The sequence below is a fragment of the Perca fluviatilis genome, chromosome 7 (genome assembly GCF_010015445.1).
Source record: "Perca fluviatilis chromosome 7, GENO_Pfluv_1.0, whole genome shotgun sequence".
NCBI classification, from domain to species: domain Eukaryota; kingdom Metazoa; phylum Chordata; class Actinopteri; order Perciformes; family Percidae; genus Perca; species Perca fluviatilis.
In genome coordinates, this window is record NC_053118.1 from 38,557,768 (window position 1) to 38,581,392 (window position 23,625).

General features: G+C 41.4%; 1 protein-coding gene across 1 annotated transcript in view; it reads left to right on the forward strand.

Annotated features, from left to right (window-relative positions):
• The window catches only part of tg (thyroglobulin), a 50,365-nt gene extending 32,564 nt beyond the window's left edge, over positions 1-17,801 (forward strand). The window contains 15 exon segments of the mRNA XM_039806199.1: positions 1-141; positions 263-328; positions 2,500-2,634; positions 4,639-4,821; positions 4,893-5,091; positions 5,345-5,432; positions 5,986-6,136; positions 7,668-7,879; positions 10,243-10,416; positions 10,680-10,817; positions 11,934-12,121; positions 13,060-13,164; positions 15,278-15,418; positions 15,895-16,076; positions 17,570-17,801. The exon segment at positions 1-141 is cut by the window's left edge and continues 6 nt beyond it. Coding sequence (XP_039662133.1) covers positions 1-141; positions 263-328; positions 2,500-2,634; positions 4,639-4,821; positions 4,893-5,091; positions 5,345-5,432; positions 5,986-6,136; positions 7,668-7,879; positions 10,243-10,416; positions 10,680-10,817; positions 11,934-12,121; positions 13,060-13,164; positions 15,278-15,418; positions 15,895-16,076; positions 17,570-17,670 — 2,204 coding nt within the window. The 3' untranslated portion in view covers positions 17,671-17,801.
• The last annotated feature ends 5,824 nt before the right edge of the window (positions 17,802-23,625 follow it).

Consider the following 23,625-nt stretch of genomic DNA (forward strand, 5'->3'; position numbering starts at 1 on the left):
CAGACGTGGTGTGTCTGTCTCTGATCAGTCTCGGGGTTCAGACCTGCGGTGAGGACGACACGACCACCTGGAGGACTCAGGACTGCAGCCCGTCTGCAGTAAAGACCACTCCGGACCCCTTTGGCTGGTACCAGAAACCTGGTACTGAATACACACACACACACACACACACACACACACACACACACACACACACACACACACACACACACACACACATACAGTTACCGTGTGTAATCTGACGTCATGTGTGTGTGTCCAGTGAACCAGTGGAGTTCTTCTCCGGCTCTCTGTCCTCCGTTCAGCCTGCCAGCAACCACAAACAACGGTAAGACCCAAAAACTGCGATGCTGCTACAGCCATTAATGTCGACTCACAGTATTCCTGTACACTCAAACTTTCCCCACGATTTTTATAAATAAATACCTGATTTTATAAGCAACATATGTTTATGTTTATGTCATCCTTGGCTCTAACCAACCTCCAGTTTCCAGAGCCGAGCCTTTAGGAGAAAACGACGTACGTTTCCAATATCAGCGTTAAGAAAATGGCGAGGGGAGGGTCAGTCTTATTATCACAAAGAACTGTTTTTAAAACATGATCACCCACCATCAACATGACAGAAACATTCATAGGGTACCTGGCGCAGCGCAAAGGCCGACCCAAGTGTCTTTGCTAGTTTAAGACCGACCCAGTTGTCAGTTTCCCATCCAGCGCCCGCGTCGTTTAAATAACAAATGCACCTGCACCCATCTGTGGTCCATGGGTGTGCTGGTCTTACGGGGAGGTGTGTTCAGGTGCATTCTGGGAGTATTGCTATCTTGAGGCAGTGGGAAGTAATCGCGCCATTGACCAACAAAAACCTGGTCTAAAGTCAATAACGCAGCATTTCATTGTTATTTTAACAGAGCATTAGTAAAATGCTCCTAGGCTCGTGCACAGCGCATGCACACTATGCTTGTTACACACACAGGGACACACAGCAGCACACACACATGCAGAAGATTATAAATAAAAATATTACGGTGCAAATCCTCCATCATAACAGCAACGCTCCAAGGTCCAAATGCACCTGGCTTTTGAATTCCTCTGATTAATGAAGACACTAAGTACAACCCTTTAGGACCATGCGCCTGGAGAATATTTATGAGTTACATTTTGTAAATATTTTAACTTCTCGACACATTTACAGAGGTATTTTGTCCGACGTATATGTGGGTGGAAATACTGTGAGCTCTCACCGTGTCTACAGACAGTTTTTTCAAGATTTCTCCGAAATGATTCGCCCAAATCAAACTTTAGTAAGGGTGCAAGACCCGCCCCCAGATACAGATTAACCAGTCTGCTTTATTAGATTAGATTAGATTAGATTCCACTTTATTGTCATTGTGCAGAGTACAAGTAATAAGACAACGAAATGCAGTTTGCGTCCAACCAGAAGTGCAAAAAGAGCAGAAAAGTGCAACGTGATATACAAAGCATAGACAGGACAAGAAATATTCAATTCAATTAAATTTTATTTATAGTATCAAATCATAACAAGAGTTATCTCAGGACACTTTACAGATAGAGTAGGTCTAGACCACACTCTATAATTTACAAAGACCCAACAGTTCCAGTAAATATAGTAAAAAATATAGTGCAGTGTAGACAGTAGTTACCTTGTAAGAGCAAAATAAATATGGCTATGTAATATGAACAATGTATGAACAGCATGTACAGATATGTGCAATATAGTAGCAGTGACATAATAGTAGTAAGAATAATATAGATATATGCAGTGTATTAACAGAATATATTATAAGAAAAACTGAATAAATATGGATATTCTGTATAAACCATACAGACAGATATGTACAGTATGTACAGCTACGTGCATTGATATTTTATGGGACTTTGTACCGTGCTGTGTGCAGGAGTACAGTGAGTATTTACTACTACTACTGCTACTGCTGTTCACTGTTACTTTTAACATTGACCAACCGTTGACTTTACATAAAAATATATGCAAACTCATTGCCTTGAAAAAAGTAAGTTCAGTGAACTTAGTAATGGTAAATTAGAGCAGCTTAATTGTTCTGAGTAAACAATACTTAATAAACTTAAATTTTTAAGTGAACACAGCTTGTTCATTCTGAGTAAGTAACACTCAATAAGCTTATACTTGTTAAGTGAAGACAACTTGTTTATTTTAAGTAAATGACAATTAGCTCATGGTTTTTAAGTTAATGCAGCTTGCTTTTTCTAAGTAAATACTTAATTAGCTCATATTTTTTAAGTGAGCACTACTTAATTCTACTGACTTGTTTTCTGGTTCAGTTTACAGACTGAAAATGACAAGTAGCATACACATCTATTTAAAAAAAATCTATCTAAAAGAATGAAATCAGAAAGTTGGTTTAGATGAATCACATCATTTCTTTATTTTTAATTATCTGGCATTCACATAGCAAACCACCCTGCCGTTTAACATCTGAAACTTGAGTTTTTGTGTCTCAGTGTCTCTGGACTCGTGGCGTCTCCTCTCTGACTCATCGGTCCTCGTCGACCCGTCCGTCTCTACGTACGATGTCATCCACGTGAGCCGTGACATCGCCGCTGACCGGGACCAGACCAGGGACTGGTGTCTCCACGGTAACCACTGCTAACAACAACAACAACAACACAAATAATCTTTGTGATGTACATGGCGACCTACGGGGGTCTTAGATGTTTTAATCCTCCTCTTGTCTTCGGGTCATATTTGACCCATTTTCAGACGTCGGTATAGCTCAGTTGGTAGAGCTGGCGCCCGCATTCAGTTAGTCCTTGACGCAGAGGCCGTGGGTTCGACTCCGACCTGTGGCCCTTTGCTGCATGTCATTCCCCCTCTCTCTACCCTTTCATGTCTTCAGCTGTCCAGTCAATAAAGGCCTAAAAATGCCCCAAAAAATAATCATAAAAAAAATTTGACCCATTTTCAAAAACTTTCTATATCAGAAATTTGGGTTTTCTTTCAAATAAATTGTCAAAACAAATAATGCGGATGGTTCCGTAAAACTGTTACTCTTCACAAGTAAAATAAATGATCAGTTCACTACTTTCATTAAATTTGGGTTTTAAATTTGATTTGATAACATAAAAAAAAAAAAATAAAAAAAATAAAAAGTGAATTAAAAAAACGTTTAAAAAAGTGACAAACTTGAAGAAAAAAAAACGCTTAAAAAAATGACCAAAAAAAGTCTGAAAAAAAAACTAAAAAATTAAAACGAGTTTTAATTTAAATTTAAAACTTCTAAAAGTTCTACGGTGGACAAGAAGACAACACGAGTGTTAAAATGTTGGACCGATATTGTAATATTGTTTGGACTGGTGTCTCCACGGTAACCACTGCTAACAACAACAACAACAATAATCTTTGTGATGTACATGGCGACCCACGGGGGTCTTAGATGACCGCTATCGTCATATTGTTTGGACGACGGGTTAGATGGTTACTTCATTTTAATCAATCAATCCACCGTAGAACTTTTAGCTTTTCTGGGTCAAAATTTGAAATTAAAACCTTTTTTCCAACATTTTGGTCGTTGCTGTTCCCGAAATTTTTGTCACTATTTTCAGTGTTTTTTAGGGACATTTTTGTCACTTTTTTCCTTTTTTTAAAATTTTTTTTGAATGTTTTTCTAGCTTTTTCTGACATTTTTGTGACTTTCTTTTCAACATTCTGTTATAAATCTTTTATTTCAAATGCTATAAAATCGAATAAAACAACCAAATTAAATCAATGTAGTGAACTGATCATTTATTTAACTTGTGAAGAGCGTCGTATGGAAGCATCCACGTTATTATTTTTGACAATTTAGTGTTTTTCTCATGTAGAAACTTTTAAGAAAAATGGGTCAAATTTGACCCGAGGACAACAGGAAGGTTAAGAACGGCCTTCATCTGTTTTTGCAAATTGACGCTTCAAACTTATTTGATAATGAAATCACTTTTTAAAGCATAACTTTCAAACGTTCTCGGCTTATAATAAAAAAAAAAAGTTTTATTAAATTCAGGTAACTACTTGATAAATACTTATTTTCTCTGGCTTAAAGTCCTCACTGATTTTCCCTTTTATGGACGTGAAGTTGGCATTACATTTCATCCTATAGGTCAGCGATCTTCAACAGGGGGTCTGGGACCCCTAGAGGGTCCACATAGTTACTACAGGGGGGTCACCAAATTATTGTTAAATCCAACATATTATTAGCAAATATATATCAGCATATCTGTTAAAAATAAAAATTTTAAAAACATTGATGATAGGCTAGGTAAGGTAGTCACTAAGGTAGCCATCCACAGATACAATTAATCTTAAGGATTCACTGTGACACATGTATGTGTAACATCAAACATGATTTATAAAATCATGTCAACATTCTTTTAATAGCTTAGTATTCTATGAACTACAAAGGTAGCATAAAGGCTTTAGGACGCCCTACAACTAATTGTAGGCCCAGTTTAATATGCAACTTAATTTTATACAGTATATGTAGAGGGGGGTCCCTGGTCTGTCTCTCTCTCAGTTAAGGGGTCCTTTAAGACCCCTGCTATAGGTGGTATTAAAAATCTCTTAAAAAGTCTTTGATGTAACTTGGAGAACACTTCCTGTTTCAGCCTGTCAGGAGGCGGAGTCTTGCGTGGCCGTGTCACTCGGTGAGACGGCGTCCGCCACTCGCTGCGTCCTCTACCCCGACACCACGGCGTGCGGGTTAAGCTCCGCCCCCAGCTCCTCCAGCCCCGCCTCTTCCTGCCGGCTGATCATCAAAGAGCCCGCCCCCCAGGTGTACCTGTGGACCGGTGAGCCAATCGCAGCACAGTTATGAAAAAGGTTTGATTCCTCAACTTGTTGTCAGAGTTTTTTTTTTTAGAGCGGTTGCCGTCGGTTACGTCTGTCTCCATCCCTGGTCATGGCACCCTGCAGGGCGTTGCCGTGGAAACGCTGCTGGGCTCAGACAGGAGGACGGTCATTCAGTTTCTGGGAGTGCCGTCAACACCTATCTGACTGTCTGTCTCTCTGTGTCACTGTCTGTCTGTCTCTCCCTCTCTGTCTGTCACTCTAACCTGTCTGTCTCTCCCTCTCTGTCTGTCATTCTGACATGTCTGTCTGTCTGTCTGTCTGTCTGTCTCTCTCTCTCTCTCTCTCTATCTGTCTGTCTCTCTCTCTCTCTCTCTCTCTGTCTGTTTGTCTGTCTCTCTCTCTGTCTGTCTGACCAACCGTATGTGTAATGACTGTCTCTCTGTCACACTGTATGTCTCTCCCTTTCTGTCTGTCTGTCTGTCTGTCTCTCTAACCTCTCTCCCCTCTCTATCTGTCCTTCAGTCCCAGTTGTATCCAGCCAGGTGATGAAGACTCTGCAGCCTCCAGTGAAGACTGTCTCTACCTCAACATCTTCACTCCTGCTGCTCTGGTGAGTCCTCGTCACTGTCCTAACCCTAACCCTAACCCTAACCCTAACCCTAACCCTAATCCCCTAACCCTAACCACCTAACCCTTTCACCTCATCATCATGTTATTATGGGATCATTTTTGTCATTATTGATTAAACCAATTATTTTCTCGATCAATGATTTATTCTTTAAAATGTTGCCCATGACGGATACAAAGATATTTAGTTTACCATCACCATAAACCACTATAATAGTGTGTGTGTCTGTGCGTGTGTGTGTGTGTGTGTGTCTGTGTGTGTGTCTGTCTGTCTGTGTGTGCGTGTGTTTGTCTGTGTGTCTGTTTGTGTGTGTCTGTCTATGTGTGTGTGTGTGTCTGTGTCTGTGGGTGTGCATGTGTCTCTGTGTGTGTGTGTGTGTTTGTGTGCGTGTGACTGTCTGTCTGTCTGTGTGTGTGTGTGTGTGTGTGTGTGTGTGTGTGTGTGTGTGTTGTGTGTGTGCGTGTGACTGTCTGTCTGTCTGTGTGTGTGTCTGTGTCTGTGTCTCTGTGTGTGTGTCTGTCTTTTTGTGTGTCAGAGGGGGCGTGTCCCAGCCCTGGTGTTCTTCTTCAACCCTTCGGCCAATCAGAACCCAGGACTGTTGGATGGCTCCACCCTCGCTGCTGTAGGTAATATCGTCGTGGTAACGGCCAGCTACAGAACGGCGGCGCTGGGATTCCTGAGCACCGGTAAATATATAATCTACAAAACAACATTATTTATAACAATTCTTTACTTTAAAAACTATCCGTCTGCTCCTAACAATCACAAACAAAAATGTAATCAACAAAAACTATTATGTTTTGCAAGTATCCTCTTATTTAGTCTTGCGTTCTGAATGACAAACTCACACAGATGGATGCTAATAAAATACAGCAGTGTGTGTGTGTGTGTGTGTGTGTCTGTGTGGGCGCGTTTGTGTGTGCGTGTGCGTACATTAGTCTAATTTTTATCGCGATTTCGACTCCTAATGATCACAAAAGCGTGTAACAAATGTAACTTGAAATTGAAACAGATATGTTGCAGATATCATTTTGCTCTGAATGACCTCACAAAGGCTAAACTCACTAAGCTAACATTTGAATAAATTTCTTAAATTATTTATTTGTATGAATGGAAATTTCACAGTTGAAGGTGTTTTCACTTTTGATTTGTTAACTGTTTTCCTGTTTTAGAAGTTTAATAAATGCAACCTCTTTCCAAAAGTAATCGAGTTATCATGTTAAAGTTCCTATGACATGCTGCTTTTTCGATGCTTTTATATAGACCTTAGTGGTCCCCTAATACTGTATCTGAAGTCTCTTTTATATAGACCTTAGTGGTCCCCTAATACTGTATCTGAAGTCTCTTTTATATAGACCTTAGTGGTCCCCTAATACTGTATCTGAAGTCTCTTTTATATAGACCTTAGTGGTCCTCTAATACTGTATCTGAAGTCTCTTTTATATAGACCTTAGTGGTCCCCTAATACTGTATCTGAAGTCTCTTTTATATAGGCCTTAGTGGTCGTCCTCTAATACTGTATCTGAAGTCTCTTTTATATAGACCTTAGTGGTCCCCTAATACTGTATCTGAAGTCTCTTTTATATAGACCTTAGTGGTCCCCTAATACTGTATCTGAAGTCTCTTTCCCGAAATTCAGCCTTGGTGCAGAATTACAGCCACTAGAGCCAGTCCCACAATGAGCTTTCCTTAGGATGTGCCATTTCTGTGTCTGTAGCTATTGAGGAGGAGAGAGGGGGGGCAAGGTGGAGGGTGGGGGTGTGGCCTTGACCAACTGTCACTTTGCTCGTTTGAAAGCCATGATGTCTCTCTCTCATGGGTGGGCCAAATTCTCTGGGTGGTCAAAGCAGAGAAAGGGGAGGTAACCTTGTTCCTTATGACCTCATAAGGAGAAGATTCCTGATTGGTCCATCTGAGCTTTCATTTTCTCAAAGGCAGAGCAGGATACCCAGGGCTCGGTTTACACCTATCACCATTTCTAGCCACTGGGGGAGCATAGGCAGACTGGGGGAACTCATATTAATGTTAAAAAACCTCATAAAGTGAAATTTTCATACAATGGGACCTTTAAATAATCCTTATTTCAATATTAAGACTGAATAAGATTCGGCTGTGAGATCATATCAGTTTCTTTAGATTGATTCGTTGACTAGTCGACTATTTACGTATGAATTTCCAAGACACATGCGATGATGCATTCCTTCCTTCCACCTGCAGGTTCCTCTGGTCTCCGTGGTAACTACGGGCTGTCGGACCAGGAGGCGGTGCTCCGTTGGGTTAACGCCTACATCTCTACGGTGGGCGGAGACAACATGAGAGTGACAGTCGGATCGGAGAGACGTGGCGCTGACATCAGCAGCCTTCTTCTACTCTCTTCCTCTTCCTCTTCCTCTTCCTCTCGTCTGCTGTTCCAGCGCATGATGCTGATGGTGAGAACTCTTCTTCTCTTTCTCGTCAACACCTCAATGAGGAACTGTATTTAAGCCGGCTGCCTTTTTTCAAGCAAGGTCTCTTTATTAAAGGTTTGTACAAGAGTGTACAAGATATAAACAAAATACAAACAATCCAAACTAATCCCAAACATCTACCAGACCAACATTTCACTTTATATGTTTACCTGAAAGGAGAATGAGATCAAAAGACATTTAAAAAAAATTATGAATAACATAGGATTATACAATGTATTATGGGGTTACATTCTCTGCTTCCATTTTTTCTACAAATGTCAAGAAAGGCTGCCAAATAGTATGGAACTTCAACAGAGAGAGTTTCTTCTCTTCTCTAGTTTAAGATATTGCATAACTTCTCCACTGAGAATCTTGAGGGGGTAGAGGGTCTTTCTGTTGAAGAGAATGAGTCTCCTGGCTAACAAAGTGCAGAAAAGACCAGCATGTTAGGCCTCCTACACACTGGCGTTTCTGTTGCGTGGCGGCTGCGTGGCGTTTTCTTTGTCTTTGCACGCCAGAACCGTGTCTGACGCGGCGCTGCTGCTGCTAGCCTTGTCTGGACACATGGATAAACATAAATATACCGTAAAACTTCAAATAATAGCCGAGTCCCAAATAGACGCCTGTCTCTTTTAAAAGCCTGGTGTGACAACAGATTTGGGTAAATAAAGGCCGGTCTCAAATAGAGGCCTGGTCTGTTTTCTTTTTTTTTTCGTGTCGGGTTGTATTTGATCTTTTAAAACCCGTCAGATCATTTGTTCTATGTTTTGATTTGATTTCACGTGACAGACGCAACCGTTCATAAACGACTCATCACTATGGCAACATAACAAACAGGTTAACGAACTTTCTTTTAGTCTTCAGTTTTTCTTAATTCTCTCAATACCACCATGGAGACAAAAAGAAAAAAGTATGATTTGACATTTAAGCTGACAGTTGTCAAATTTGCCGAACAAAATTCGGGAGAAGCAGCGGCAAGACATTTCTCGATTGATCCTAAGAGAGAATGGCGTCCTAAACATAAAGCAGAACTGCAACGTCTGTCCGAGGAAGACGACAAAAGGGCCATACTGCGAGGTGGAGGGAGGAAGAAGGTCAGTGAAGAGCTGGAGGTGAGCGTGTGTGAGTGGATCCACAGCATGCGGGCAAAGCATGTCAATTAATGGCCTGTCTCTTATAGACGCCTGTCTCAAATACAAGCCGGTGCATTTCGGCGATTTGGGTAAATAGAAGCCCGGGCTATTATTTGAAGTTTTACGGTACACTGATCTGGTTACAGCAAAGACAGTGTCGGCAGTATTGACGGCAAAATAGGCTCCAGAATATTTCCTTCTGGATTGACAGGTGACATATTAGAAAAATTACATTCATATATCTGCATTTATGTCAAAACCTCAAGACTTTCAAACATCAACATGTCATTTATTAATATGTATTTGTGTCTAAATGACATATAAACATATTTTCCTATTTTATTTTGCCTGGAAACGCTTCCAACACGCTTGCGTGTCGCCTGAAAAATAGGCGTCGGTCCTATTTCTAATGTTTTACACGCGTGTAACACCCAACAGAGCAGTGAGAGGAGATGGATGAATTGGCTCCTTTAGGATTTCAGAAAGAGTTTTTCAAAATGGATTGCCAGAAATGAGTCTTGGACATGTGCGAAACATGTTATAGGTTTGCATGGCCTGTCTGCCGCGTGTGTTGTCTATCTGGTCTAGTTCTAGACAGCACAACGACGTCTGCCTTATAATCAGTCCCTCCAGAAAAACGTGATTATGCGATCGCATAATTCAACGCTTAATCAGCCAAAGTCCGCATATTTATGCGGGGGGGCCGCATTTATTCAAATACGCCGCACTTTCGCCACTTAAATTGACGATTTCCGCGCAAAATATGCAGAGCTTGCATGATTTCATAATCCCCGCATTTTCGTTGCAAAAAAGTCCCATAATATATCTTAGCAGAAAATGTTGCGTTTACTTCACACAAGAGCAGTCATTTTCCCCTGTTGCCATGGGAACGTTATGAAGTGACGTAATTACGCGACGTGAACATCATCGAAAAGCAGCGTGTTGGTGTCGGGGAATCACTTTTTCTCTTTTTCATCAAAATGCAGTTTTTGCAAGTTCCTGCAATTTCATCGCATAAAATTGCATAAATATCATATATAGCATATTCCAAATTGCATTTTTTAAGAAAAGATGCCGCATAATCAAGGATTTTTGCCCCGCAAAAATCACAAAAAAAATTCTGGAAGGACTGAATAATACAGGAAATCAACAGAGTTCATGTATTACCAGCAGCTCCTTTAATTCTCTGCGTGTTTGTTGTTGCTCCTGCAGGGCGGCTCTGTGTTTTCTCCGTCGCTGCTCCAGACTCCCTCCACCTCCCGACGCCAGGCGCTCGACCTGGCCAAAGAGCTCGGCTGCGTGACCTCTGACCTCACCGACGACGACAAGATGGCCGCCTGCCTCAGAGCGACGCCTGCTCACACGCTCAACGCGGCTCAGACCAAAGTACGGTTTGAAGAACCGTTTGTTACGATGACAAGACAAAACTCCATCTCCATGTCTCACCTGGGTGTGTGTCTGTGTGTGTCTGTGTGTGTGTGTGTGTGTGTCTGTGTGTGTGTCTCTCTGTGTGTGTGTCTGTGTGTTTTTTTGCGTGTGTGTGTGTGTCTCTCTCTCTCTCTCTCTCTCTCTCTCTCTTTGTCTGTGTGTGTCTCTGTGGTTGTGTGTGTGTCTCTCTCTGTGTGTGTGTGTGTGTGTGTGTGTTGCAGTTGTTGGCGGTCAGCGGTCCCTTCCAGTCCTGGTCTCCGGTCCGTCAGTCCGGCTCCGAGCCGTCTCTCCACCGAGTCGACCTGCTGCTGGGAACATCTGCACACGACGGTCTGATCAGCCGCGCCCGCAGGATAAAGGTCAGAGGTCACACGACAAAAACACGTTTAATGTTGAAGAGAAAAACTAAAACTTGAAGAACAGTGATGTCATAACATGGAGTTCATGGCCTTTTCCCCATTTGTTTATATTTTTGAGAGCTGTGAGTCTATAAAGTGCAACATACTGTACATCAGCAACTTTTCATGGGCGGCTGTGGCTCAGTGGTAGACCGGTCGCCTGCCAATCGGAAGGTTGGTGGTTCGATCTCTGTCCTTGGGCAAGACACTGAACCCTGAGTTGCCCATCAGAGTGTAAATGTGTGTGAATGTTTATCTGATGAGCAGGTGGATCCTTGTACGGCATCCTCGACGAAAGTGTGTGAATGGTTCCTGTACTGTGTAAAAGCGCTTTGAGTAGTTGTTAAGACTAGAAAAGCGCTATATAAATACAGTCCATTAAGATATAAAGAGAAGAAATAGTCACGTTGGGAGTAGGGATTTTTGCCGTTTGTTTCTCTGAACGCTTCACTGTACAGCGATTACAATGCCAGTTATCTGCAGCAGATCTGCGAAAGCCAAATTTAAAACTAAACAATCGTTTAACGCAGCTTGGTGACTTTAGCAGTAGGTAAGACTTATACTGCTGAAACTGACCCTATGTCCAGTAGACCTACATGAAGCAGGTCATTTAAAAATAAAAATCCAGCTCCTCTGGCTCCACCTCCAGCCTGTATGAGATTTGCAAAAATCTACCACTGCCTGTTCAGATGCACCAATCAGGGCCATGGAGGGTGTCTAACTGTGTGTCAATCACTGCTCATGCACACGCATTCATTCTCCCTTGTGGGGGGAGGGGCTTAGGAGACCGTTTTGGGCTTTAGCAGAAAGGGGGGAGGGACTGAGAAGTTTTCGATGTTCATGTTTTTTGGCCAAGTCCTGGATCTTCCCAATCCTACCTACAGCACCTTTAATTGAACCTCATTTGTACGTCACGTTGGACAAAAGCACCACACAAAAGTAAAGGTAAAATAATCATCACAACTCGGGGCAGTGAGAAAAAAATTTCTTACACAATATTTAGTCAAAACTTGCTACTTTCCTGTCCACAGAGACTCCCATTTGTCTCCTTATATATCTGGTCTCTGTGTGTGTCAGGACTTTGAGGCTCTGCGCGGTCGAGCTGACGGTAAGACGGCGTTTTACGAGGCTCTGAGTCGCTCGCTGGGCGGAGCGACAGGAAATGAGCTGCTGAAGGAAGCGGCGGCCTGGTTCTACTCTCTGGATCACAGCCCCTCGCCGGCCGGATACAACCTCTTCTCCAGAGCGCTCAACAATGCCACCAGGTCACTAACAATCCTAGTTCAGTTCAGTTTAGTGAGCTTTTGTAATCCTGTGGTGTACATTTCATGTGTGGATTATGTTCTGGATGAATGGATGAGTTGTTTGGTCTCTAAAATGTCAGAAAAAGGTGAAAAATGTGGATCAGTGTTTCCCAAAAAGCCCAAGATGACGTCCTCAAATGTCTTATTTTAGAATGCCTTTTATTGTCACTATACACATGTACAATGAGATTAAAAGCAACTCCTTTTCCAGTGTCAACGTGTACGTAAAAAAATATAACAACATAGAATAAGTAATAATAAGTAGTGCAAAAAGGGTGGGTAAGGTGCACAGTTGAGACACTATATACATATGAAAAAATAAATATGGTTTTATATACAGTGTGATATGCAGTGTGGGTTATTGCACATTATTTGAATATTTCCCAATAGTGGTGATGGTATTATGTAAGTAATAGATATTGGACAATGAGAGTAATGCTATTGCACAGTAAACAGATTTTGCACAGTAATGGAATTGCACAGTATTATCAGTATTATCAATAGTATTAAATATTAAATATTGCACAGTAGGTAGGTAGGTGAGTTTTGTCCACAACTCAAAGATATTCAGTTTACTGTCACAGAGGAGGGAAGAAGTTTTTGACTTTTTTGTCATAACAAATGTCTCTTATCGCCTCTACAACTTATGGATTTATCTTTGCAGCTTGAGTACATTTGAACAAAAACTACAAAAGAAGTTATTAAAAGTTTCTAAACACATTGACTGTCCATTGTCCCTGTTAAATAAACAAATACATAAAATAGTTTAAAGCAGCAACTTTCTGACCAGACAGCCCATAACTTTCAGTACAAAGTTTTTGAGTCAATATGAAACATTTGGGATCCAGCGGTGGTAACAGAAGATTAAAGTATGGTATGTGTGTGTGTTTGTGTTGCAGAGATCTGTTCATCATCTGTCCCAGTCTGCAGATGGCTAGCCACTGGGCTAACAGCAAAGCTAACGTCTTCCTGTACCACCAACCTGCCACCAGCTCTTACAACAGGTACCGTCTGCTTACTGAAACCATAAAGCTAACGTTAATTAGCTACTTAGCTCACTTGCTAATGTTAGTATATCTCTTCCCTGTAGTTAACTGTGGAGCTCTTCCTCTGTAGCTTCAGTTTGACTCTCTTTTCATCTCCTGTAACCAGAGCCCTAGGAAGTGCGCCAGCCATTTAAACATAGCGGCTGAACAGTGGAATTACAACTCTGTTTCCGTCCGTCCAAGTCTAGAAGAGCTGCATGATTAAATAATTTAATCCCATTACAAGTTATCGGAGGCACCTTGGCTAGTGCGCCTGCTCTACGGGCTGCACAGTGCGGAAGCAGCGCGGATTATCCGGGTTTGAACTTTTTTGGCTTCATGCGCCACTGAGCTAGCCTGGCTCCGCCCTCATACGTTCTTCCGCTCAATTTTCATTTTCCTTCAGTACTACGTCTAGGTTTGCGGTATATTCGCGGGTTTTCTCCGGCCAAATCTTTACCGGTCCAATCAGCGAACAGAGGTCCGTTGTGGCAACGCTACCGAATATCCAGAAGTTAAAGCCCGAGCAAGAACAGTCTTTGCTGAGTTGTGTTGGTGGCCATGATGTCGTGGCCCTCCTCCCCCACGGGGTTCGGGAACAGTTTGATTTTCCAGCTCGCTCCGTTAGTGGTGAAGGAGTTGGCTAAGGCTAAGGCTAACGCTAGCGATGCTAAGCCGACGTAACGACCAAACGTTAGCGATTGGTCATGGCAGATCCAGAGTGGCTCTGGGCAGATCCAATAGTTTTAAACTTCAACAGAGTACCCGCCTTCAATGAAGTTAACACTTGTCAATGGAGAGTGGCCAGACTCTCTGTACTAATGAAATGTACCAGAGTCTGGTAGGATCAGGCTAGTGTACCAGAGTCTGGTAGGATCAGGCTAGTATACCAGAGTCTGGTAGGATCAGGCTAGTGTACCAGAGTCTGGTAGGACCAGGCTAGTGTACAAGAGTCTGGTAGGATCAGGCTAGTATACCAGAGTCTGGTAGGATCAGGCTAGTGTACCAGAGTCTGGTAGAACCAGGCTAATGTACCAGAGTCTGGTAGGACCAGGCTAGTGTACCAGAGTCTGGTAGGACCAGGCTAGTGTACCAGAGTCTGGTAGGACCAGGCTACTGTACCAGAGTCTGGTAGGACCAGGCTAGTGTACCAGAGTCTGGTAGGACCAGGCTAGTGTACAAGAGTCTGGTAGGACCAGGCTAATGTACCAGAGTCTGGTAGGACCAGGCTAGTGTACCAGAGTCTGGTAGGACCAGGCTAATGTACCAGAGTCTGGTAGGACCAGGCTAGTGTACCAGAGTCTGGTAGGACCAGGCTAGTGTACCAGAGTCTGGTAGGACCAGGCTAATGTACCAGAGTCTGGTAGGACCAGGCTAGTGTACAAGAGTCTGGTAGGACCAGGCTAGTGTACCAGAGTCTGGTAGGACCAGGCTAATGTACCAGAGTCTGGTAGGACCAGGCTAGTGTACCAGAGTCTGGTAGGACCAGGCTAGTGTACCAGAGTCTGGTAGGACCAGGCTAATGTTCCAGAGTCTGGTAGGACCAGGCTAATGTACCAGAAGTCTGGTAGGACCAGGCTAATGTTCCAGAGTCTGGTAGGACCAGGCTAATGTACCAGAGTCTGGTAGGACCAGGCTAGTGTACCAGAGTCTGGTAGGACCAGGCTAATGTACCGAGTCTGGTAGGACCGGCTAGTGTACCAGAGTCTGGTAGGACCAGGCTAGTGTACCAGAGTCTGGTAGGACCAGGCTAATGTACCAGAGTCTGGTAGGACCAGGCTAGTGTACAAGAGTCTGGTAGGACCAGGCTAGTGTACCAGAGTCTGGTAGGACCAGGCTAGTGTACCAGAGTCTGGTAGGACCAGGCTAGTGTACCAGAGTCTGGTAGGACCAGGCTAGTGTACAAGAGTCTGGTAGGACCAGGCTAGTGTACAAGAGTCTGGTAGGACCAGGCTAGTGTACCAGCTCTCAGATGAATGAACAGGGGCTCCGCCTCCATCACTGTATCCATGTCTTATTATACAGCCCTGCCTGTAACTGTGACTGTGGGATTAAAGATACTGATTGATGACTGTTTCCTTCCTGTGTTCAGGGCCGATATGTCTGTTCCTCTGGACGTTCAGTTTGTGTTTGGGACACCTCATCATCCAATGAGCTCTCAGCGTTTCACTTCCTCTGACCGACGCCTCTCTGTGGCCGCGATGACCTACGTCTCCAGCTTCATCAGGACCGGGTCAGATATTGTTAATGTTTGTTAACACCCATTAAATTAGATTAGATTAGATAAACTTAATATTAGTTCAGCAGCAAATATAAGACACACAACACACATACTGAATATACATTAAATAATATATTGTAGGACTGCACAATATGACCTAAACTCATTCGACGACGGACACAATAAAAAGTAGAAAGTAGAGAAAGTAGGCCTAGAAACAGAAATAAAGTATATATATATATATATATATATATATATATATATATATATATATATGATAGAACTATTAAAAAAATATACACAGGAATGAATGTACAGATGTATATACAAGTAGTGAGTGAATATGCAAATAAATACTTAAATAGTATTTATAAAGATTGTACAGTAATTTACAGATTCTGAAACCACTCGGCTACATTATTAATGAGATAATAATGACCCTCGTTTGATAATGAAGTTAATTTTTCTGTTTTTTTTCTTCTTCTTAGGAACCCAAACCCGTCCCGTGTGTGGGCGGAGTCAGTTCTGCCCCGCTGGAAGCAGGTGCTGTCCTCTGAAGCCCCGCCCATCTACCTGGAGCTAAGCCCCTCCCTCCGACATCGACAGGGTCTGAGTCAGGGCTCCTGCTCCTTCTGGAGCACACTGGGAACCAGACTGACCCGTCTGAGTGGTGAGACCACTACTCTACTGGACTCTATTCAGTCCACCTCTACTTTTTATTCTTCTTAAACATACTATACTATGACTTTTTTTTTTAAGATTATTTTTTTGGCCATTTTAGGCCTTTTTTTTCCACAAGACAGTTGAAGACATGAAAGGGGAGAGAGAGGGGGAATGACATGCAGCAAAGGGGTGCAGGTCGGAGTCAAACCCGCAGCCACTGCGTCGAGGAGTAAACCTCTATATGTGTGCGCCTGCTCTACCAACTGAGCTAACCTGGCCACATACTATGACGTTTTTATAATTTTTTGTAGACACACTATAATATGACTTATTTTATAACTTTCATCAACATACTGTACTATGACTTTTTATGATTTCTTTCGACATATTATTCTTTAATTTTTTTGACATACTATACTATGACTTGTTTTATGATTTTTTTTTAGCCATACTATACTATGACTTTTTTCGACATATTAAACTAAGATTATTTTCGACATTCTATACTATGACTTGATTTATGACTTTTATCAACATACTATACTATACCCGGATAAGCGGACGAAGATGGATGGATACTATAATTTCTTTTCGACATACTATACTATGACTTATTTTATGACTTTTTTCAACATACTATACTATGACATTTTATGACATACTATTGTCACTGACTGTTCAAAACAATGAAAACAAACTGGAGGCAACAAGTCGTTACAGCAAAAAAGTCTCATTTATTTTAAACTAACAAACAATTAGTTTATTAGTACCAGAGGGTGAATTTATTGTGCAGCAGTCCACGAAGAAAAAACAACATCATCATAAAACATCAGAACAAAAACTTTCAAACCGAAATGTGACGTTGTACAGCCATGACATGTGCTCCCTCCCTCCCTCCCCCACTGCTCCGACATTGCTACGGATGATGTGCATCCCTCATTCCAATTCAGAGTGATCTATGTAAAAGGAAAAGCAAAGACAAGGATGTGGAGCTTGAAGCAGAGTTTCCCCTTTATCTCTCTCTCCAACATGGAACAAGTGGGGTGTACTCTTGTAGCATTGGGAATAACAGGTGTTCACATTAGACGACCCAGTGACCCCCTACTGGCTTCTGCAACACAAAGACAAGCATCTAAAAAAGGCAGTATTGTCACGCTACACTATGACTTTTTAAGACATGATTAAGTTATAGTATGTCGAAAAAAGTCATAAAAAAGTTATAGTAGAGGATGTTGAAAAAAGTCATGGTATAGTATGTCGAAAAATGTCATAGTATAGTATATCTAAAAAAATCATAGTATAATATGCCTAAATATTAATCATAACCGATTAATTTTTAAATACTTAAAAACATGTCTGGAAGGGGACTTAACTATTAATAATAATTGAATATTAAATGTATAATAGTTCAAATCGGTCTGTGTACATTTATACATGTTATGTTGGGTGTTTGGTTGCTGGGGCTCTAAAAAATTTTTTTCCCTGTCTTTCTTTCTCCAGGTGAGTCAGGGGCGGAGCCTGTCCAGCTTGCGTTGTCCCCTGAGCTCCCATTGGCTGCACCATCCAGCCAATCACAGACTGAGAAAGACGCCTACAGCTAAACTAATGACATCATCATGTCCTCGTGACATCACAGTTTCCTGCCTCCAGATTCAGTTTGATCTAAAAAAGAAATACAGTGAATAAATTAAATAAATGCTGTCTTAATCAATAAATATCATTTTTAAGTCTCTCTGCTGACTCTTTGTTCTGAATTTCAGCTGCAGTTCCTCAAATGGCCACTAGGGGCTGCTGTCATTAAAAAAACCACAACTTTTACTGTAACATGGTGTTTTGTTGTGGTATTAGTAATTTTACTGCAGTAAAGGAACTACAAACTCCCTCCACCACTGGTGTGTACTAAATACAAGGCAGGGAATAATTAAATATACTGTCAGTAGTAACAGGGGTCTACTTCTCTTGACTTCAGTTCATGAAGCCACAGTTAAAACTCTTTAATTGCCGCTGATTGTGGTAATTCTACTCTGTGTTGTGTTGTGATGATGGTGGTGGACTAACAGCTGACGGTTGGACTCCCAATGGAAGAAAGACGGACAGCTTCGATGTGGATTCAACGAAGATTTATCACTAACAAGCACTTCAGAATCTGAGGGATACGAGCCCGGTCTGAGTCAAATTATTCAAAAAGTGAATGATTTCTACAGCCAAGTTTAACAACTATTAACTGACTAATAGGGTGGATGGTCCACATTCAAAGACTTAGCGTTCCAAATTGTAATTCACACAAAGATACTTATACTACAGACGGATATTTACACACAGCTTATCACTCTGGACGTAGTAACTGTCTCTCATATAGGCAATACATTAATATTTACAGGTTTTCATCAGATTCACACAGTCACACTCACCTGAAGGTCTGACTAAGCTTTATACCTTAGATACTGTAACTTATAAAATAACAGCATATAAATATGAAAATAGCACAATTATGTACACCTTATAACTACCAAATAAGGCAAAATTTCTGACAAAAATATGTATAGCTTAAATTAATTTACTCCTGGAGTACACCTGTATTTCACTGCAAAGACAACTTTTTTCCTTAAACAACTAAAATACAACAACTGAATTGAAGTCATAGTATAGTAGGTCCAAAAAAGTAAAAAAAAAAGTCAGAATATAGTATGTCGAAAAAAGTCATAGTATAGTATGTCGAAAAGTCATAAAAAAATCATAAAAAAGTCATAGTATAGTATATAGAAAAAAGTCCAAAAAGTCATAGTATAGTATGTCAAAAAAGTCATAATAAAGTATGTCGAAAAAAGTCGAAAAAAGTCATAATAAAGTATGTCGAAAAAAGTCGAAAAAAGTCATAGTATAGTATGTCGAAAAGTCAACAAAAAGTCATATTATAGTATGTCAAAAAAAGAAGACATAGTATAGTATGTCGAAAAGTCAACAAAAAGTCATAGTATAGTATGTCGAAAAGTCAAAAAAAGTCATAGTATAGTATGTTGAAAAAAGTCTACCTTCTGAGTGAAAGGGAATATAAAAGCTTCTTTTCTGTTTTCTCTGGTCCTGTTGCACTAATTTAAAAAATGTTTGTGCCATTTAACTGCATAGACAGCCCAGTTTTATATGAAAAAAGACCTTTCTACAGCAGCAGCAGAATACTTCTTTAAGACGCACAGGATGAGTAGAGATTCTAACTAATAGCAGGTTATAAATATACCACTAAGAAAAGGAGAAACTAAGATAATAACCACAAACACATTTAACGCTCCATCTCAGTTCTACAGTCAGTCAGTGTCTTTCTCATCGCTGCTGCAGGTTCAACATTCAAGTAAAACATGAAATCAACTCATTAAAAAAAGTAAGGATGGCAGTTTGGGACAGAAAGATTTCCTGTTGCTTCATGTTTCTGAAACGGCCTATTTGTGTGACGTCCTGTCGTGTTCTTCAACCCCCCCCAACAACGCAATCGACTGGGGGTGGGTGGTGGCCTATCTGCATCACACTGCTTAAAACCGAAATGAAACAGAGTGACACTGCGTTCAGACCAAAAACAAAAACGATTTTCAAGGGACTGAGGTAACAGTCAGCTTGTTCCACAAACTCCCGGGCACTTCACTGCTTGTGTTTGGTGTTACAACTTTATAGTGGCAGAGATAGAGGCAGTGATGTTTCCTGTTTCCTGTACGGGACTCTCACACCGTCTCAAAACACACCGACAAGTCTGATCCACGCTCGCATCATTGGCCGCCGCAGCCCGACGTGGGGTTAAGTTTCTCCAAAAGTTGAGTGGGTCTCAAGCCAAGCTGGCAAGCTGTGTGCAGTCAAATTGAGGAAGTGGTTAAAATTACTTGATGCACAGAAGGTTAAGCTTAAGTTATAAATATAGTTTAGGTCTTATATGGCATAAAAGTGAATTGTTTAAATGTTACAAGAACAAGAAGAGGAAGTTGCACCAGAGGACCCAACCCTGGCTGTGGTGTATGAAGATAGCAGCTCACACACATACACACACACACTCACACACTCACAGACACACACACACACACACACACACAAACACACACACACACACACACTGTAGTCGACAGAATAGAAACTAATGTCGGTGCAAATGTTACTGCCCGATCAGGAGTGAGAGTCACAGTCGCTGGTAAGAGCATCCTATGATGATGCTTTCAAACACAACTATGGCAATAATATAAATAACTTTTCAGCACAGAGTTAGTCTCTCTTTTTTCTTTTGTTACAATCAGTCACATCTAAAGGAGTCTGGGGGAAAGAGAAAATGTGATTTACAGTAAAAAAAAGAAAAGAAAAAAGGAGAAAATCAAAACATTATAACTAGAAACTGTTTTATTTTAAAAACAGTAAACGTTACAACAGGTATAGAAAAACCTGAGAGACAGAAAGATCCATGTTGTGTAAAATTTGGCTGTGGCATTTTGTAGTCTCCCTTTACCAGACCCTCCTCCACAGCGCTGCATAGGAAGGTCTGACTAGTCCGCACAGCATTCCTGGATGGGAGATAGTTTTAGTCGTGCAACAGAAGACTCCGATTGGACAGATAGTCTAGCTAGCTGTCTGGATTTACCCTGCAGAGATCTGAGGAGCAGTTAACCATAGTCCTCACAAATCCACCGGAGGTTAGAACCCCAACACAGAGACAGAGGAAGGGGACGCACATCTGGCCGAAATGAACGACATCATGGTTGAGTCAATATCAGAGCAAGGGTATAATAGTTTTGACTATTCAATTTAATTTAGTTTGAGTTATTGTTTGTTAGTTCAACGTCAGAGTTGACAGAGATTCTGACTCTCTCTCCTTTTTTCAGTTGTAAAATATTAAACCTGACTTATGTTAATTTTATTTTTATTCATATTAGTTTCGTTTTATTACTATTATTTAAGTTGATGCAGACAGTTCATTTTTCCGTGTTTCAAAAGAGCTTAATGTCACCTTCCGAAAATAATAATTTTAAAATAATTTTTAGCAAAAATGATTTTGTTGCCTAAATCGTCTCCTCATGGTGCTGGCCACCTCTGGTAAAATTGCCTAAATCCTCAGTTGAACAGGTCATGTGATTCTACACATTTAGTATGATTGCCTATGTCAAGCATGTGACTTAGGCCGTTTTATTTTTTGTGTTTTCTGAAAAACCTGAAAAAGTGACTTGGGCAATTATTTTAGGAAGGTGACGTTAAGTAAGGGTTAGATGATAAAAGAGGAAAATTGTGACATTGCTGTTCATATATTTCGCTTAAAATGTTCCTGTTTCTGATTAACTTTATTTCCTCATAAGAGCTGCAGGTGGTAACAGGAAGTGATGAAAGGCAGCGCTGTACTCTCAAAGACCCTCCATAAAGACAGGAAGGTTAAATATTAAATGTAAAGTGTTTAAAAATAACAGAATAGGATGTTCAATGACTCACCTGCACAGTCACGTTTGCTTTCTTCCGAACCCACGTCCTGTAAAGACGGACGTAATAGTTTGTTAGTTAGAAATAAAATACAATTTAACTTTATGAATACAAAAAATATTTTCTATTTTGAAATAGGCTACATTCTATTGAAGAATAAATAATAATAATATCAAATATGGGCTGTTTTACAAAAATGGATGGCTAATTGCAAATTTGGTAAGACGTATCAGATTTCAGGAGGTCCACACAGTCTGACGAGACAGCGGCAGCCCCGCTGCGCTCCATACCCAGGAGAAAGTCACCGTTTCTGGGTTAGCTACTGGACAACTGGGGCTTGGTGCTCCGCGGAGCTGGTCGGCTGCCGGCATAACTATAATATATTTAAAGTTTGAATTTTGTCACGCCACTTATATAACAGCTACCCTAAGGTCTTACACAGCTAACGCTTGTGTCCGATTTCAGGGGTTTCGTTAGCTGCACGTGTCCCTTCAATCCTCTGGGTAAAGATCGCGGCTAGCTGCAGGCCCTGGATCTCCGTCAGGGCCTTGGCATTTGGTAGTCCAGTCACTCACAAACGGTGACTTTGCATGGGTATGGAGCGCCGCGGGCTTCCGGTCGTGACGGAGATCCATTTAGCTCACAGCGGGCCAGGATCTAACAAGGAGGACACACCGAGCGGCGAGGCAGCACCGGCCGCTGTCACGTTAGCCTGCTGAGCTCCTGCTGAACTGCGACACACAGTCCGACAAAATTTGCAATTAGCCATCAACGTTCGTAAAATGGCCCATAATTGACCTCTACATAGTTGATTTCTCACATAAAAAAGTCTCAGTAGGGAATTTAGTAATTAAATAGCGGACCTCTGGAGATCTGCGTGACCTAGCTAGATTCAGAAGACTGAGCTGACCTCAGGTCAGTGGTGTATCCTATGCAAATGTTGGGGTGTGAGTTGTAAACAAACTTTGTGTTCAATATATATAATAGAGCCATGTCAATTATATAGTTTGGCACTGATTGAGTGCACTTGGCCTGTTCAGCACCATCGCTGTCCATTAACTGTCGCTGTCCGTGGTGCTGAAACATTTTTACTTGACTGTTTTCTTTGTTTGTCAGTACAAAAAATGTGTCTTTTCTTTCTGTTTTATTTGACATATAGGCTTCCTTGTCTCTACAAGTGACACATTATGACATGCATTCATTAGATATTTTACAGTTTTACAATTTTAATTTTAAAATGATTTGGTAGCAGAGGGCCCATGATGAAGCTCCGCTCCCACCGTACTGAGAGTCTAGCTCCGCCCCTGCAGGGTTGGCTATGCCCTGACACAACACATAACAATAACAGAACAAGTTATAACTGCACAATTTACCCAACTACTGAACGCAATAACTGCAGTATGTTAGTGTCAAACAAGTAATTTGGATACATTTGGAGTGGATTGTTTTAATTATTACGTCACCCTCCACCGGGAGCGTTTATTGGTCCGGTGAGGCACACTGCATTCTGGTAGTTGTAGTTTTTCTACCTTCTGAGTGAAAGTTAATATCACAGCTTCTTTTCTCTGTTTTCTCTGGTCATGTTGCACATAAGAGGAAGTTGCATCACACAGAGGACTCAACCTTGGTTGTGGTGTATGAAGATAGCAGAGGACGCACACACACACACACACACACACACACACACACACACACACACACACACACACACACACACACACACACACACACACACACAAACTTTGCCTAGAAACAGAGAGACAACCCCCTTGTGAGGGGAGAATAAGAGCGTAGGGAAAGGGTAGTTCGCGAGCTCATTCGAACCGAGATGCTGGTGGACCGGCCTCTGACTTGATGTCTGTTGCTAGGGAAACTTGAGGAAGACTCTGTTTTTGTGAACCCACAGCTGTGATTGTAATCTTTTATGCTGGACTCAGTAAACTATGCTTAACTTAAATTTATCGTCTCAGATGTGATCCTTCAGTTTTGGTATCCATAAGTCCTATCAACGAATACACGGGAATTAGAGTAAATGGAGTCAGATATCTCGGCCTTCGGGCCTGTGGCTTTTTAGCAAGAATTTCCTTTCTAGAGACAGCCAAGTTTTAGAAAAAAACTTC